General features: G+C 51.3%; 1 protein-coding gene and 1 long non-coding RNA gene across 4 annotated transcripts in view; one reads left to right on the top strand and one right to left on the bottom strand.

Moving 5' to 3' along the window:
- Window positions 1-2,898: 2,898 nt before the first annotated feature.
- Window positions 2,899-13,909, bottom strand: LOC146544282 (uncharacterized). Its single transcript, XR_014883486.1, has 2 exons — window positions 11,177-13,909; window positions 2,899-11,098 (listed from the first exon to the last, which is right to left on the bottom strand). It is a non-coding gene; the product is annotated as an uncharacterized LOC146544282 (long non-coding RNA).
- Window positions 9,541-16,955, top strand: part of CREB3L1 (cAMP responsive element binding protein 3 like 1) — a 43,241-nt gene continuing 35,826 nt past the window's right edge. For 2 of the 3 annotated variants that reach the window (XM_085224735.1, XM_085224736.1), the window contains exon 1: window positions 9,541-9,914. In XM_085224735.1, coding sequence (XP_085080861.1) covers window positions 9,807-9,914 — 108 coding nt within the window. In that variant the 5' untranslated portion in view covers window positions 9,541-9,806. The remainder of the gene's footprint in view (window positions 9,915-16,955) is intronic. The other variant, XM_085224734.1, reaches the window with a different exon arrangement.

Raw genomic sequence — 16,955 nt, 5'->3', positions numbered from 1 at the left:
CCGTTTGTTCTCATAACATCCCAGTGTGCTTGTGCAGCTCCTCTGATCCTGAACGAGCTTTTTGCTGTAGTGGAAAAAATAATGTATGATGTAATTGTTATTTGGTGGTGTGTTCGTTAGGTTTTTCGTTTTGTTTTAAGAAAGGCCTCCCAATTCTCCTGTTACTACTTTCCAAGAAACTTGATGTTGTTTATTAAGCACTGTGTAAATTTGCAGCTCTCTCTAAATGAATAATCAATAGCAATGATAACAGCAAAGTGCTTAGCCCAGCTCTGGTAATAACTCATGGCTGCTAACTTCTTGATAAAGTCACTTGCGTGCACAGCTGCCTCTTCTCCATACACGAGCACAGGGAGCAAAACAGAAGATACTTGTGTTCCCAACAAGAGAGGAAACGCTGAAAACATATTCCTTCCAGAAGGTAACAGTGGTGCACAACAACAACTTGAAGAGCTCTTAAAAATATATCACAGGGCCTTAGCCCCAACACTGAGCTCTGTGAACACACACTTCCTGTTCTAGGAAGTTAGAATCTTTGCAAGCATCTCCTTGATAAGAGTATCCTTTTTTTCATCTCTCCTCACGAACACACAAGAAAGGGGAATTACCAGTGGGTTAAAGCACAGAGAGAGGAGCTGGTGCAGCTGCGACTGTATTGGTAGTGCCACCGCTGAACTGCAGTTAGCAGGGCACATGCTGGGCTGCACTGCACTCCAAGCTGTGTTGGGACCCCACTTAGTGCAGCTCTCCTACTTAGAACATCCCACAGCTCTTCAGGCAGGTAGGTAGAAGGACTTTAGGATTTTTACAAGCTGGATTGGTGCCACTGGCAGTAACCAAACCTATGCCATTTAAAAATAGCTCATGTGCAACCAATGGCTAAGTATCAGCTCGCCACCCCCCACCTTCCAGCAAAGCGGTTCCCTTCGTGGTGGAGCTGTGGCAGACAGCTGAGGTTGGCTCCATGCAGTCTGCTTCTCTTCCACCACGTCCCTTTAATCCTGGTTTAGGGTTCCCAAATGGTTTATGCCATCCGCCTGGCCTCCACTGTGACCTCTCCAAGGAGTTCACCAAGAGACAGGAGGCTGCAGACAATCTCTTCCTTACCCTTCTCTGTCAGGAAGCCCAGCTTTGCAGTCACCTTTGGGCTTTTCTTTGCCTCACTTCTGCAGTAAATCAAGTCCATCTGCACATCAATTCCTTCCTATCAGCTTTTCCCTCGCTTCTGCTTGCTGACCTATCCTTAGATTCAGTGATCTTCAGCATGGGAAGAATCCTTCAGATCCCAAAGGGAGCACCTCACTGTTAAATAACAATCGCGCAGAAATAATCAGTGGGGGCTGGCAGGGACTTGAAGTCTTTGAGACCATCTTCCCTCCCATCCCGAGGTGAAGTCACCCAGAGAAAGCTGTGCTGCTCCAGACTGGGATGCTCAGCCTCCCCAGCAGCCCCCTGCGACCCAGCAGACCTTCCTGGGAAGAAGGCGCTTCCCTGAGTGCAGCCCAAACCCTTTCTCCTGCAGATTAGAGCAATTACTGCTTGTCCTTCTCCTAGTGGATCTGGAGAACAATCGATCACAGTCTGCTTTGCAGCAACCTTTTATATAATAACAAGACAGCTTTTAGAGTAACTGAAAAAGAGGCGTTTTCTCGCTTGCAAAGTCAGGACATTCCCTGCCAATGAACATTCTTTGTTGGAGATCCTTTGCCAGCATAGGCTGAGCACTAAGCCCCACAATCTGCATTTTCCTTTTGAATGACTCCCGCAAAATAAACCAAGTATCACATCCAACGAGATTTATTACATCCCTTCCAAGGGCGAAACATTCCTCAGCTGCATTCCACTTCTGTCTTTTGTGCTTAGGAAAGGGGAAAAAAAAAATATCTGTGATGCCTCTGGATCCCACCCCTCGAGGGCTTCTGTCATTAATAAAGGAGTGCAGCTGGAGCCAGATTTCAGGCTACTTCTGAATGGCTGGCGCAGGGCTCACGGGGAGAAATTCTGCCTCTGCGAGAGGGAGAAGAAATCGTGGCACCGTGCTTCTCGCTGCCAACACCTTTTGTTGTTCTGAGTGACGCCCTGTCCCTGTGGCACAGCTGCCAGAATGGATCTTCTCACTTCCCAGCTGCTCCGGCTTCCCCTGCTTCTGCATGATGCAAGAGTTTGCAATGGTTTTTGGGAGCTCAGACGTGCTCTCAGGGACGCAGCTTGAAGCGATGGCTCTCCTGGCTTTGCAATGAAGCTTTTATCCAGATGTGTAAAGGAGGATATGTATAGACGGAGGGCAAGGGGGTGAAACCTCTGTTATGTTATCTGAGCTTAATTAAGCTTCTCCCTAGGTAGTCACTAATTGATTGACCCCAGGACTACAAAAGGGAGCAAATTTACCAGAGCTCATTAGAAGAGCAAAGACAGATTTTTATTTTTATTTTTTTTTATTTCAGAGATGAATATCTCTGATTGCTGCCTTGCAGTAAGTAACTAGTGAAACAAACACTTCCCAGTGAATGCTGATAGGTGGATTTGGCTGCTTAAAGCCAAACGAGAGAAGAATTGCATACCCTTTCATCATCACTGCTTGCCACCATTTAAAGGTATTGCTGAATTAAAGCTCTGATACTCCTTTCTGCCCCAGCCTAGGCTGCGTTAACCAACTCATAAGCAGTCCTAGTGGGCATCAAACCCCTTCCAGCTTCACATTTCCCAAAAACGACTAAAAAAACCTACCCCAAAGCAAAAGTCTGTTTATCTGCAGTGAGACATGGCCATTGCAGCTAGCAGCTCCTCAGCAACACTGGGTAACACACAGCACATTATTCAAAAAGCAAAAGGGAAAAGACACTGTGCCCACAGGAAGCAGCAGGGGGAACAAAGGTGAGAGGAGCAACCCTTCCTGAAGCATCCCCTCCCCGTCCTAAACCTCTTACCTTACAAAAAAAAAAAACCTCTGAAATCATTCTAGTCCAACAGCATCCAGATCCACCTTCTGCCTCTCAGCCTTACCCAGATCCTCAATAGCACAGAGCAGAACACACCCTGAGCAGCAGGTCCCATTATAAACACCTACTAGCAGGACACTGCTGGTAGGCTTCCTCCAGCAGCACTGACTTCAGCTTTTTGTTGGTGATGTGTGACCCTAATAAGCTGCTGGCCAGGTGACAGAATGTAGTTGAAGGCTGGCTTTCAAAACCAGCCCAGCTGAAGCTCTTCATGCTGCTTAGTGCCTTATTTTTCACTGTGGTTCCAATGAGACTTAAGCCAGTTCAGCTGGGCCTTGCAGCTAGTAAGAGCATGGAGGGAAAGCCATAGCACACAGTAACCTGAAGGAACTTCATGAGCGTTCTGGTTGTTAGGAATTGTGCATTTTCCTATCAGCTGCTTCCCCTTTTTTCCCATCACTACAATACACTGGGGTCCCGTTCCTTCATGTTCTCCACCCCTGAACAAGATGGTCCTCTCTTCCTCCTGAAGAGGTTTCTGTGTGTTCTGAGAAGCTTTGCAGACAATTTAATAGAACATTCAGCCATGGATGACTGATATCTCTCCTGCATGGTGAACACAACTTTGCAGTCACGGCTGCGTCTCCCTACCTGTATTTGTCTTCAGGCATTGAGTGCTTTGGAGTTGCTGGTCTGTTTTTTTTTTTTTTTTTTTTATGATGTTCAACATCATTTTACAGACAACTCCTGACTTTCACACCGCATCCAAAGGATGCTGCTTTGATTATCTGGGTTATGCCATGGCTGCAAGAGTTAGTCTCAAGGCATACCTATGAGGAATAGAGACCACTATGAAATGATACTTGTCACTGAGGAAACCTGACCCTGCAGAAGAAGATGTTACTGAGGAAAGAGAGGAAGCCTTGTGTCTCCTCTATGGAGTGCGTGGGCTTCTCCATGCTAAGACCCTCACAGCCCTCTCCCTCCTGCCTGCTCTGCAAGCTTTCTTCTTTTCTCTCTCCTCAACCACACCCACTATTTAACCATTTAGACATAAAAATAAAAAATAAAAAACCACCCAACCCACTAGACAGAGGGTTTGCTAAAGAGGGGTAATTTTAAAAGTAAGTGTTTGAGGTCAGCGGGTAATTGTAACATTGGGACTACGTGAGCCAAGACAAAAATAATCTGCTGGTATCTGGTTAAGGAGCAGCGGATGGCAGCCTGCTGTGAGGGAGGGACGACTCCCACGGGTGGTACCCGTATTTCCTCTGGTGCCATGTCAGGGCAGAAGTGAGCCTCCTAAGGGCCTGGCCCTGCCGTGTGCTGCACCTGAGGGGGCAATGCAGGGGGTAGGGAGACCTTTGTTCTGTTTGGTTGATTTGTCATTCTGGCAAGATGGTGGCAGCCCCCATTACCTGCAGCTAACGATACTAATCATAAGGTGGGGCAAAGCAGCAGAAGCCCACAGAGGTCTGTGATTTTCCTGGATCCAGAGGTGGCACCGATAGAAAACTAGGCAGCTTCTCATCTCTGTAATTCCAAGGACTGAGTTGCTCTCACATTTGCTCTCAGATAAATGTACCATGAAAATCAGGCTTGTTTTAAACTGTGAAAAAGTTAAATATAAAAGGAGGGAGCACACCTGTATGTGCGTGCCAGTGGCCAGGGGTATAGAGCTGTACCCGAATTAATGCCACTTGTGCTTGCCTTGCAGGACACCCAGCCAAAAAATTCTCCAACTTTTCACTGCCGTTCAGCATTTCCCCTTCCCAAACCACTGTCTGGCCATGAAAGGGATTTATTTTTAATCGGAGGCCAGCAGTGGCTGCAGGGGTCTTTACTTTGTGACCTTCAATTCGTTTCTAGGAGGAGACAGTGGGTTTCACTACCTTCTTGCTGTGGCCACCCTGGGTCAGCCCTTCCCAGAACAAATACCACTGCTGCAGGAGGGCTCGCTGCCTCCCCTTTATTTAAGTACTGGTTACACAGCTCCTCCAGAATCTGTTGCAGTCGTAAACCATGCTCTAGGGATGAACAATTTAGGGTTTGGAGTCATCATGGACCAGCCGTGGAGACCTCATGCAATTGTTTTTCATCTTACACCCATAGTTTTGCTAGATGAGAGCTGCAGCAGAACCCAGTGAATTTCTGACTTGAATTTGAGTTGGGAAAGACGCACAAAAGAAAGGAATTTGTGTTGTAAATTAGATTGCTCAAATTTCAGTGATTTGTCATGGAAATGTGGTTCAATCTTTGCAGTCATAAAAATGTTTCACATGTTCCAACCCTTCTCATGTTTTTAACTTCCCCGATGTGACACGGTACAGCAACTGCAGGAGGTGAGGTTACTTTCAAACCATCTGTGGCAGCAAACAAACTCAGCACCCCAGCCAGAGAAGCATTAATCCTGCACAACGAGGATTAACATAACAAATGTTCTCTGGTCCTACTGATCTGTGTTAGGAGATGGGATGTTTGGCTTGAGGGGTATTATGCCCCTTCTGAAGGCTCCAGCGGGATGTGAGCCTTTGCTGCTTCGATCTGCCACTGACTGTTCCCTCTGCAATTGCTGCTTCACCAGCTGGAAGCTGAAACACTAGTGTGACCGTACCTCAGTCTGGGGGCTGAATGCTTCCCTGAAGTGTGCCCCCAAAGTGAAATCTGTCATCCGTGGCTTGGGCGCCGAGGGTGGTCTAAGAATAAGGGGGTTGAAACCAGCGAGCAGTGGTTTCTTGTGCCTGCATCGTGGCCAGCAGAGCGCTTCCAGCATGTCCTCTGACACCACCAGAAGTCACCCAAGGAGACTGCAGGGAAGGTGAGGATCTCCCACATTCCCAGCATCCCAGGACACTGCAATGTAGGAAATATCCTGGATGTCCCGCAGCGCCTGGAGAAGGAAACAGATCTGGGAATGCTGTTATCCCTATCTGCCATCCAACCCTGAATCTCCCCTTCCTGGAGACGCCAGAGATGTGGGCAGTGGACTCCCGACCCCCTGAGGAAGCTCTCCCCAGAGTGGCTGCCCGCAGGCACACTCTGCTCCTGTTCGGACCCTTCAGGGCAGGCAGGAGCAGGGCAGGGGAGCTGGCTGCGTAGCGACATTTCTGCATCTGTTGCCATGGCAATGCGTGCTTCAGGCTGAGCAGCACAGCGTCTCCCCGAAGTTGTGAGCCGAGCTCGGCTTTATTTATTTAAAGCCGACCATAACAAGCGATAGAGAGAGAGAGGCACGTTCCAGGTCCCCCACGCAGGCCATCGCCAAATGAGTCAGAGGCACTGCAGGCTGTAATCAGCCCACCTGACGTCAAAGCGCTCCATCAGAGAAAACTGCCGCCTGGAAATGTCAACATGCCCAAGTAGAAAGGCCAGGAGGTAAATCTCTTCCTGTGCTCGCTCACCCAGCGGGAAGGAACAATTAAAATTCGATCCCCAGACGCACCCTAACAGCAATCACACTGGAGGCTTTCTGTCTCCTCTCCCTCTCATCCTGCCGTTAGCTGTGTGGGGACAGTGCCTTGCAGCCTGAAGGACCTTCCTGATGCAAGCCCCAGGTCCTGTGGAAATGAGGTGCCGCCTCCACAGCAGGAGCAGGCTCTGGGTTCCCTGCTGGGACCCAGTCCACGTGCGCACCCTTGTGCCACCACCAGTGGCCATGAAGCTTGCCTGAGGAGGATGGGAGGAAGGAAGGAGGGAAGGAAGGAAGGGATGTAAACCACAGCACTTCAGACCAGGGCAGCTTGCCAGCTCCTCCAGAGCGCTCCCCAAGCCTGGCAGCCGGTGCTGTGAGGTTCTGATCTTCCCAAATCACTTAACACTTCTCCCCCTTTTATTTTTGTGCTAAATGGAAGCATTTTGCTTTGGTGGTCGGCCCTGGCAGCATGCCCCAGACATTACGCCGGGCACACTTTTGCTCTGGGAGATAAGCCTGTAATGAAGGCTTCCTCCGCCGTGTCCCTCATTCCCCGTTTGTGAAAGTCTGTAATTACCACTGAGGGGCGAGGCAGACAGGACTGAAACAATGTCATTTGAACTGGAGTGAGATGTGCCTGAATTACTGGGTTGTGCTTTTCTCCTCCGTGGGCTGCTCCCGGATCCGGAGCTCACTGTTAACCCCTGGCAGGGTGGAGAAGCTGTCCCTGCTCCCAGCACAGCCCTACTGCTATTGGGGCCTGTCCTGTTCTGCACGGCCACGGTGTGAGCACCCACAGCCATTCACGTGCCCCAAATGCCTCCTCTTGCCAGTTCCCAGGCCCTGAACTTCCAGTCCCCACCTGCTACTCCTGGCTCAGATAGCAGGCTGGGATCTCTCCAAGGGCCTCAAGTCCACCCCAGGAAAGATAACTACAGCACCAAGCTCTGCAGCATCCCTGCATAGTGCCAGGGTGCTCACAGAAACCACAGCATTCGTGTACCCCTACCGTATGCAAACACAATTAGTAAGCTCTTCATCTTCCCCTGCACTTCCTCACAACTTCCTCACAGACACCCATTTCCTGCTGCAGATGGCTGAGCTGGGCGTGATTCCCATCAGCAGCAGCAGCAATGTGCAGGTACCTGGCTAGGGCTGGAAGCAGCTGCAGGATGCAGTACTGGGATGCACTGCTGGAAGGGAACCCAAGTAGAGCTGAGGTGGGGCTGTGGGACGGAGGGCAAGAGACAGCTCCAGCACCCATGAATTCTTCCTCAACTGTTACCTCTTATTAGAAGGCGACTTTTCCAGACTCTGCTTCATGCCATCACTTTTTCACAGGTTTTAAATTGTTCCCACAGAAACTAAATGAAGAAATCATGGCTGAGTGCTGGGTCTGCAGCTTCTGTGTCCTGCAGGGCTGCCTGTTACAGCTGTGCCTCGTCCTGGATGTGATCAGGTCCTGTTCCTGTCCTCACCATGCACTCTGTGAGAACACCAGCCAGAACCCCTCCTGTAGCAAAGCTCTGTGCATGCAGCAAAGCAAAAACCACTGACGTATACAGTTTGCCCCACATTCCTCAAGAAACACTCATCTGTGAATTTGTGAAACGTCTTGGCTCGCTCTGGAGGAAGCAACAGCTTTGGCTTTGCAGGCTGTGCAGTGCCCGGGTTGTGGCAAGGCAAGGAGCACAGGGGAGTGGATGATTTTGTTTTAGGAACTGGGTTGATCATTCTCTTATCAGCAATGATAAGGCTATCTTGGTCATCCACGTGCATCCGCCGCACCAAATGCCTTACAGCCAGGAAGGCTTATCTGCTGTTGGTTTGAGACTCTATCTGTCAAAGCACACCCAGCTGCTGCTTCAGTTTCTGCTGCAATCAGATTGCAGCTAAATCTAAGTATAAAATCAGAGGCAAATTGGGCTGAAAAGGAGCCTGAGCCACTGCATTGTGCCACCTCTGCCCTGGGCTGCCTCTGGATCAGCCCCACCTATGGGCAAGAGGCAGCTGCAAGATGTGCTCATAAAGGGTGCTCTGACAAGGGATGCATTTCTGCATCCCAGCATCTCATCCCTCCTTGGGGGAGGGGTTTTCTGTGAACTGACCTGAAGTTTTTTTGCTGAGGAGCAAGCCTGCTACCGTTTTTCCCCACAGTATGGCAATGAAGAGATGATGGTGGTCATCCTGCAGCTTCCTGAATGCCCCAAAGATGCTGGCGCGTGCATCCTTAGACCGCAGCAGCCTGATCCCTCTGTCATTTGAGGAGAGCCTTCCCATGTTTGCTCAGTTGAGACGTAGTGGTGACAGAGGTGATATCCGTGTTCAGCTCAGGACAGGAGGTGGGAGCATCCCCCTCAAAGTCAGAAGGTCTGCAGCAAGTGGCCTCGTCGGAGAGTTCCCAGTGTCCATTCTGCGTAGATGGTTTCCAAATACCATTCCTCCTTCATATACGTAAGAATATGTACTGTGGGAAGAGCGGCACAGCCCCATCCTGGCTGAATTTATGTCTTTGACCCCTTTCACCCAGAGGCTCTTCACACTTGACTGAAACATAAGGTAAAAGTAAATGCAACTGAAAGAGCCCATTGTGTGCACGAGCATAAAGGCCTTTGTGTGCGGGAGCAGCGTGTGGCCGATGCTATGAAGAGCAGCCAAGGTGTGCCCAGCGCTGTGCTGGGACGCATGGGGACACAAGAGCCTGTGATGGCTGTGTGTGGGGAACACTGGGACCTGGCCAGGCCCGTGTGTCTGCACCGTGGCCTATCCCAGCGGGTCCCTACCAGCAGCACAGAACTGCCGGCTGACTTCTTCCTCTGCACACCCACAGCCAAGAAGCAGTGGGACCCATCGTGTGGAGCCACGGAAGCAGGGGCAGATCAACGAAACATAGAGGCTTCTTCTGCGCGATCATTCTAAGTGGTTTTCCTGAGTACTGGTTGGAGTAAGGATCAGAGAGGATGGGGATCCATAATCCCATTTATCCGAAGCCACATAATCTTCCCGAAGCTCTTTACTGGTGCCCAGCTCCTTAGTCACCGAGCGGCCGGCACAGCCGGGCCCACCTGGGCACCGCGCCGCCCCCAGGGGCTCTCGGAGCCCTCTCCGCGGCTCTGCCCGGAGCGAAGGAAGGGGAGCGCTGCCCGCCGCCGCCGCCGCCGCGCTGCCTTAAGGGGTGTGGGCCCGCGAAGTCCCGCCCGCGGTTCCCCAGCACGGGGCGGGGGCGTGCCGCTGCCGGCCGCCGGCGCTGCCCGCCCGGCCCCAGCGCAGCGGGGCACTGACAGCTGCCCCGAGCGGGCACCGGCGCGGCGCTCCCCGGCGCTCCCCTGCTCGCGGGCGGCCCGCTCCCACCCGGCCCCGCCGCCCCATCCATGGACCGCCGGCCGTTGGGCGGCGGGACCGTGCCGCCGCTGTGAGCCCGGCCGGGGAGCGGCGGAGCCCGCGCCGCGGGCACCATGGACAGTATCCTGGAGCCCTTCGCCGCCGAGCGGCTCTTCCCCGCCGCCGGCCCCGGCTTCCTCGACCTGGGCGACTTCAGCGAGGCGGATTTCCTCAGCAATGTGGTAAGGCGCGCTGCCCGGCGGCGGCCAGCCCGGGGTGCCCGCCCCGAGATCCCGCTGCCAGCCCTCTGCTCTCGTTCGGCTTTCTTTTTTTCCGCCTTATTTGCCCTGACGGCGCGCTCAGGCCTCAGGGAGAAGCGTGCGGGGCGGGGCGGATGGAGCGCGGCCGGGGGGGCTCGGATCGGGCAGAGCTGGAGCACGGCGGGGCAACCGGACACGGGGTCCTCCCTCCCGTCTGCTCCCGACTTCTTGGGCAGAGAAGCGTCGGGGAGACAAAGCGTCCCCGTCCTGGCGTTAGGGCTGGGATGGTTTGCTTTAGAGAGCAGAGCGAGAGGAAGGGTGACTTAGGAGGAAGAGCTGCTGCCAGTCTCAAGGAACCAAAGAGGCATTGTTCACCTCTAAGGAAGCTGCCCGGCCTCCCCGAGAAGCCCTGCGAGCCCCGAACCCCGCAGCTCCCTCCCTCGCTGCCCTGCCGAGCGACGGGAGCTGTGCTGTTCCGGTGAGCTCTTGATGCAAATCTGCTGCCCCTCTGCCCTGGGGCAGGAGAGGAAGGGCCCCAGTGCTCGGATGGTCGGTGTGAGATGGGAGCATCCTCCCTTGTTCCCGCACAGCTCTGAGCATCCCCGAGGACATCCTGATGGGGGATGCCAGTACTAAAGCACCGGTGCAGGAGGTGGGGAGGGGAGGGCTGTAGCCTTTGGGTAACTCCACTTTTGCTCCGCTGCACATAAGATAGCCAAAGCCTTTTGCTCTGACTCCGACGTGGAGAAGAAAGTAGAGATGCAGAATTTGCATAGATGTGAAGTGCAGCGCACTGGGGTGTGGAGACGCACTGGGTCTGGGAAAGAGATTACACAGGCAGCCCCGTCTCCCAGGGGCCTCACCAGCTCCTACTGCAAGGCAGTGCCGTGCCTGGGAGCGGCAGCAGTGGAGCCGTGCAAAGCCCTGCCTGCTCCGAGTGGGTCAGAGCTTCGTGCTTCCCCTATGTGCTGTGCACCCCTTGTGGATGCAGCTGTGCTGACCCTGGAGTGCTTTGCACCAGGACCGCTTATTCTCTTACCTCCGTGATAATACTCTGTCTTGGCACCAGTCCTTGGACCTCTGTGCAACACAGGCTGCAAGCAGAAGGCAGGAAAACCCTTACCCGTATAGATGGTCCCTCCTTGTAGTTCAAACACAACTTTTGCCTGCAAAGAAAGCATGAGAAAAAGAAGCCTTTGTGTAAGAGTGCCATCTGGTGCCACCTGCCAGGACAGTGTGCTTACCGTGTGCCGTGACCACGGGCAGGCAGCGACCACTGTGGCAGCTCTGCCGTTGCTGTCCTCAGCTTGCAGTTAGAAAAAGGAACGCTGCGTGGATCTCTCCCCTGCTGCCAGCACCACAAACTTCTGCTGGAGTTAGAGAGTCCGGCAGATGCCTTCCCTTCCCAGATATGCAGAGGAGATTCTGTAGCTGCTTCCCACCTACTGAATCTGTAGCTGATATGTGCACCAGAAAGTAGCGCATCTGCTTCTTTGTTCCTCTGCTGCATGACAGCATGGGAGGGAGGAATACACTGACATTTTCCTGCTAAGTCCAACAAACCTCCCAGGATCTGGAGATGTGCTGGGTTCTTTTCACACAGAACTGTGCAGTGCATCACCGTGCACAATAGCTTGCAGAGTTGCCAGTGCCTTTGCTTCACAGATGGGCAAACTTTTCCAGATATTGTTCAGCAAGTATTTTTCTTAGAAGAGCCAGGAATTTTGGCCATAAAATGCCTGTGTGAGGCTTTTTCTGGGGATGATTCCTTCTATTCAGAACAGAAGCAGAAAGAAAGGATGAATGATGCTTAGTGCAGAGGCTGTTCTCCTTGGCACATGGATTATGTGGCCCTGAACGACTCGCTTTTGTTGAGCCCTCGCGCTCTTATAAATCACCTCATTTCTTTAGAAACGGTTCTCTGCGTTGTTCATCTGAAGTTGTGACTGTAGTAAGGACAGAAGAAAGGAAGGAGTAAAGACAGTACCTCTGCAGATGTGTCCTCAAATATTTCTGAGTGCTTAAAGCAGGGAACAAAGTCTGAAGTGAGGGGGCTGGCATGTGGAGGAACCCAGGCTGGTTGTAGGGATGGCTCAGCAGGAACTTCAGGACATGCAGCAAAGCAATACTGACTGCTGCTCCTGGGATGGACCGGCTCCTGTGCTGGGACAAGCTGGCATTCACCGGCTGAGAGAAGGGAAGAAGTGCTGGGGGTCCTGGGCGGCCCTGGGCCAGCAGAGTGCATAGGGGGCTGTTAGCTAATGCAGGAGTGCAACAGTACGGACAGAGGGGAGCTCAGGCACAGATGTGGGGCTGCAGCGGGACCCAGCAGCAGCCTGCCGGCCGTGTGAGGAGCTTGCTGAGAAGGTGGAGCCAGGCTCTTTACATAAGTGCATGGTAGCGCTCGTAAATCAGAACAGGGAAGGTTTAGACTGAGTATAAGGAAACAATTTATCACTGTGAGGACACAGGAGAGGAAGAGGCTGCCCAGAGGTGTGGTGGAATCTCCAGACCTGGAGGTTTCCAAGACCTGTCTGGACAAAGCAACCCGCTCTACATTAAGTATTGGTTCCGTCCCGAGGAGGAGTTCAATTAGAATTGTCCTGAGCTTCCTCCCAACCTGCATGAGGCTGTGATTATGTGATGGTTTGGTTTGGGTTGGAAAATCCTAAGGCGAGTGGTGTCTGCTTTATACGTGGAAGGGACATCTCCAAAGGACAAGAAATGCTTTTTTTTTTACTTCATCTAGCTTACCAGACTCAAATACTATGACTGCTGCCTACACTATCAGCCTCTCCTTGCTCAAGAGGCTGCCTCCTGCTCTTGAACTGAGAGAACTTTATTCATCTTTTTCCACCAGACAGGACCTGCCATAAATGAGGCTCATTCGTCACGCAATGTTTGCTTATCAATTCCACCTGCCCGTCCCCTGTCCAGTCCAGCATTTCTGGTTGTTCCTGCTGGGACCCATCCATTCATTTATGGTCTTATGGCCACACTCACAGAGCTCTTACTGTTTCAGCTCTTACCAAGGTTGTGAAACTCTTCAAAAGGTTATCTTTTGAGTCAAATCCACCACTGTGTTCCACTGGGTTTGGGACACTGGTTGCACAGTGAAGCCAGAATAAACCATCAGAATGGGAGGCACTTGTTTCTTCCTTATGTTTCTGTGTTTTATGGTATGAAAGATACCCTCAAAGATGACTTTGGACATTGGATGTTCATGTAAACAGAGCTCCATTTTGACTGTGCTTTTCAAAGTATATTCTGTGTCTCTTCCTGAAAGAGAGCATCAAGGCAAAAATATCACCTACATGTTAGTTGAGGTCTCAACTGTTAGAAGTTGTAAAATGGCAATTCAGGTTGTCTCAGTAGCATTCACCCAGCTGCTCTGGGGAATGCACAGTAATGTGCTCCTTTGTTGTGTGATCTGAGGTTGCTGGGCAAGCTGGCAGGCGTACCTGCTGGGAGAAGAGCCACTTGTTCCTCTGGGTTGCTCCTTGAGCACACACTGTGTTTTTGTGCCTACTGTCTACTCTCTTCTGCAGTATTGTCACAGCCCACAGAAAGGAGGGAAGCAGCAGGACTACAGGGAGTGAGCAGGATGAGAGCAGTGCTGTGCAGCTCAAAAGCGGAGCATAATTTGGAAATAAACCCAGGCTGTTCACCAGGGATGACCATCACTCTTGCGAGGACTCTTCTGTTCCTCTTATGCCTGCTACAGGCACTTAAATAGCACTTAAGTGGTGCTTAGTGCTGACTGATCTTTGGCCTGAGTGAGTTTCATGCTGTGTGAGCTCCCTCCCACCACCTCAGCACACAGCGAGGACAGAGAGCTCAGCAGATGTGGTCATCCATCTCTCACTCCTTCCTGTTGCTAGCAAAGGGACCTTGCCGTACCAGAGGATGGGCCTCTGGGACTGATGTAGTTCTGCATAGGAACACATACAGAATGCATGTTGGCCCTCTGTTCCCTGCGGTAAGATTTGGTCAAGATTTGGCTGACGAGCCAAGTACCAGGCAAAGCAGGACTTTTTTCTGTAAGTTTTGCTTGGAACATGCTGGTCAGAGTTTCCTGTGGGAGCTGGAGCACAGATACAGAGAGGCCTGGCGGGGCTATCAGACCTGGCCTGATGGAAATGAATCTCAAAGTAATCATTCCCAGATTTTCCTTATTTCATTAGTTTCTTTGGATCTGTCTCACAGTTCCCCCACTTCATGCCCATGCTGCTCCTCGCTGTCTCGCACTTGGACCTACATCTGCAGGAGTACTCGCGGCAGGGTGAAACCACAATTGGACACAACCATTCACAGGCATCTGAACCTGCAGCATCATCACTGCAGTCATCACCAGGAAATGTATGTCCATTCTAGTAACAAAGAGAGTAAGGGGTTTGAACTTCCTTTGGAAGACCAGGTGAATACTTCCTCCACAGAGACTGGGGGAATCATCTGCGTGTCCTTCCACGCCAGAAAGAAACTGAGACATTTGAGAAACTCTTCCAGAAGAAAACATGTTTATCTGTAGGACAGCTGGCAGCACACACTGGGGATCCACGGGCCAGAACATTCATCTCTGCCAAGGTGGGAGAATCCTTTAACAGCTAGGCGAAAGCTAGGAGAGACCTAACTCGGAGCTGGAGTGCATGAGGCATGTATCCACAGCAGGGTTAATCCATGAGGACAGAGCTGTCATCCTGGTGGGGAAAAGCAGAAAGGGCTTTGGAGAAGTGCTTGCAGAGCAAACAAAGGGAGTGTTGGCAGGGGGTGGGAGCACATTTGTGCTTACTGTGCTTCCGCTTAGGGATGGTGTCAGTGACACCAGCTGGGAGGTGCTGAGCCAGTCTCAGCTCCATCTATGTTCCTCTGGTGATCCTAGTCCCCACAGGTATTAGGCAGTCATTTAGATTCCACTTCTGGAGACGAGGAAATCAAGACTCAGTCTGTACGACCAGACACTAGAAAGCCTCTGAGATGATTTTCTGGCTCATTGGACCTCCTTCTGGAACCAGCACAGGTGTCTAAGCATGGCTCGATTTAACTGGGGTGACTGAGTACATCTCAGTGATGCCTGCCCTCTATCACTCTTCAAGAGCACAGCAAAGTGGAGAGGGGCCAGGCTTGTGGCCACATAAGAGGAAAGAAGAGGTTTACTGAAGCAGCTCCTTAAAGGGCAATATTGGAAAGAGTGATTTCATAGCCACCATTGCAGTCCCACTACTCAAAATGTGGCCAGTTGACACCTCTCCAGTGTTCTCTACTGTTTCTTCAGAGGAAGTCCCAGCCCTGGGCTCACTCTGTTTTTTCTCAGCACTTCCCTTTAAGTTTTAAGACTGTAGCATTTAGTTAGCATTTAGTATATTACTTATTTCAGCAAATTATCAGTGCTAAAGGAAGGTAATGGAAACATTCCACTCACTGAAGCTGTTTCTATGGTGGCCACATGGTAGGCTCTCTTCTCATAGCCACAGGGATAGGATTGTGCTTGGTATGAAGATGTGATTCCCGAGACAGACTTGTACTGCTCATGTTAGGGAAGGGATGAATCAACCTGCTGAAGTTATCGTGCCCTTTGTCCTCTTGCAAACAGTGCACTGCATCAGACGAAGTAGGACACAGAAGTTGTTTGGTGATCTCCTTGCTGCAGTTAGAGGGGAATGGATAGAACTGAGGGGTGAAGTGGACCATTAGAGCTCAACTAAGAAATGGCCAGCAGCTTGGCAATGGGTGCTTGCATAGAGCTCTTCCCTTCCTCTTTCCTCCCTTTGGAGACCAACTTGTGCTGTGAGTAGCTCCCTGTTTCTTTGGGTTGGTGTCTGCAGGTTTGCATTTCTCCTCAGAGCAGAAACAGTGGCAAATGTGTGAAGAGCCAAGGGCAAGGCTGGAGCAGCAGGGAGCTGCAGGTAGCATGCTGAGAGGCAAGCTCTATCTGCCCACATCAGCTGTGCAATGCTTACACCTGTCTGACTCTCAGCTGCTCAAGAAAACAATTCTTTCTTCTGTTTTCCTGAAGGGTCACATTTTTTAAAGTTTTCCTTTTCTGAAGTCCCCTCAGCATACTTGAACATCCCAGCCCTTCCCCTCTAACCCATCCCTTTTTGGCTCCTTTATCCATCTTTTCTTCTGTATCTCTGCATCTTTCCTGTTATTGCTTTTTCTTAAATCTCTTCAGGACTGTCTGCCTTTGGAGCTGCTCTGGTCAGTGTCCAAGTGCTAGTTGCTTGACATGAATTTTATCATGTTATTCAGCCAGAACAAGGTCTCCTGAAGGCTGTAACTGCACATATCCACGAGCTCTTTCACACCTTCCTTTCTGTTGCACATCCAATTTCATCTTCTCACTTTCTAGGACTGCAGAAATTCTTTGGTCAGGATGGAAGCAACGTGCACAGCTATTCTCACCGAAGCTAGCATGTAATTTAAACCAGCGCTGGATTTAGAAGCATCTTTAGGGATCTAAGGTGATGCTTTACATGAGGTAATTCATTGCGATCGCCATCCAGCCTGTTTCAGAGGAAACTCACCCTTGACTACCTCAGCAGAGTTGCTTTTGGCTTCATGACACTGTGACTTTGTCTTGATCAGGGAAAATGTTTGTTTAGGCTGGTCAGGCTGACCCAAGTTAGCAAAGCCTGTTCCTAACTCCGTTATCAGTTTTCCCAGAATAGCTATAAAGTAACATGTTCCCTCAGCTAGCTGTGTCAGGAGTTCCCATGCAGCAAGAATATCAGGTCTCCCCAGGGAAAAATCTGGCAGCCCAGGTTGGAGGAGAAATACAGTATGGGCCAGCTACCAAATATGTTACACAGGAGGGAGCTGGATGCAACATGCGCTTTGGGCACTGGTTGTTGGATCGTCTGCATCCCCCCTGCAGGTGAGCTTCCTCAACCCAGCGCCCAGAGGAATTTCCTCATGCTGCACTTCCCTGCCCTGCTGTCACAGGGACACCGACTTCTTCTCTGGGTGCCAAGTCCAGGTGGGAGCAATACTGCCTGAGGACACGTCTCTGTATCACAGTGCGGG

The sequence above is a fragment of the Meleagris gallopavo genome, chromosome 5, assembly GCF_905368555.1.
Source record: "Meleagris gallopavo chromosome 5, MGAL_WU_HG_1.1, whole genome shotgun sequence".
Taxonomy (NCBI): domain Eukaryota; kingdom Metazoa; phylum Chordata; class Aves; order Galliformes; family Phasianidae; genus Meleagris; species Meleagris gallopavo.
This window is presented reverse-complemented; position numbering and strand designations above follow the sequence as displayed.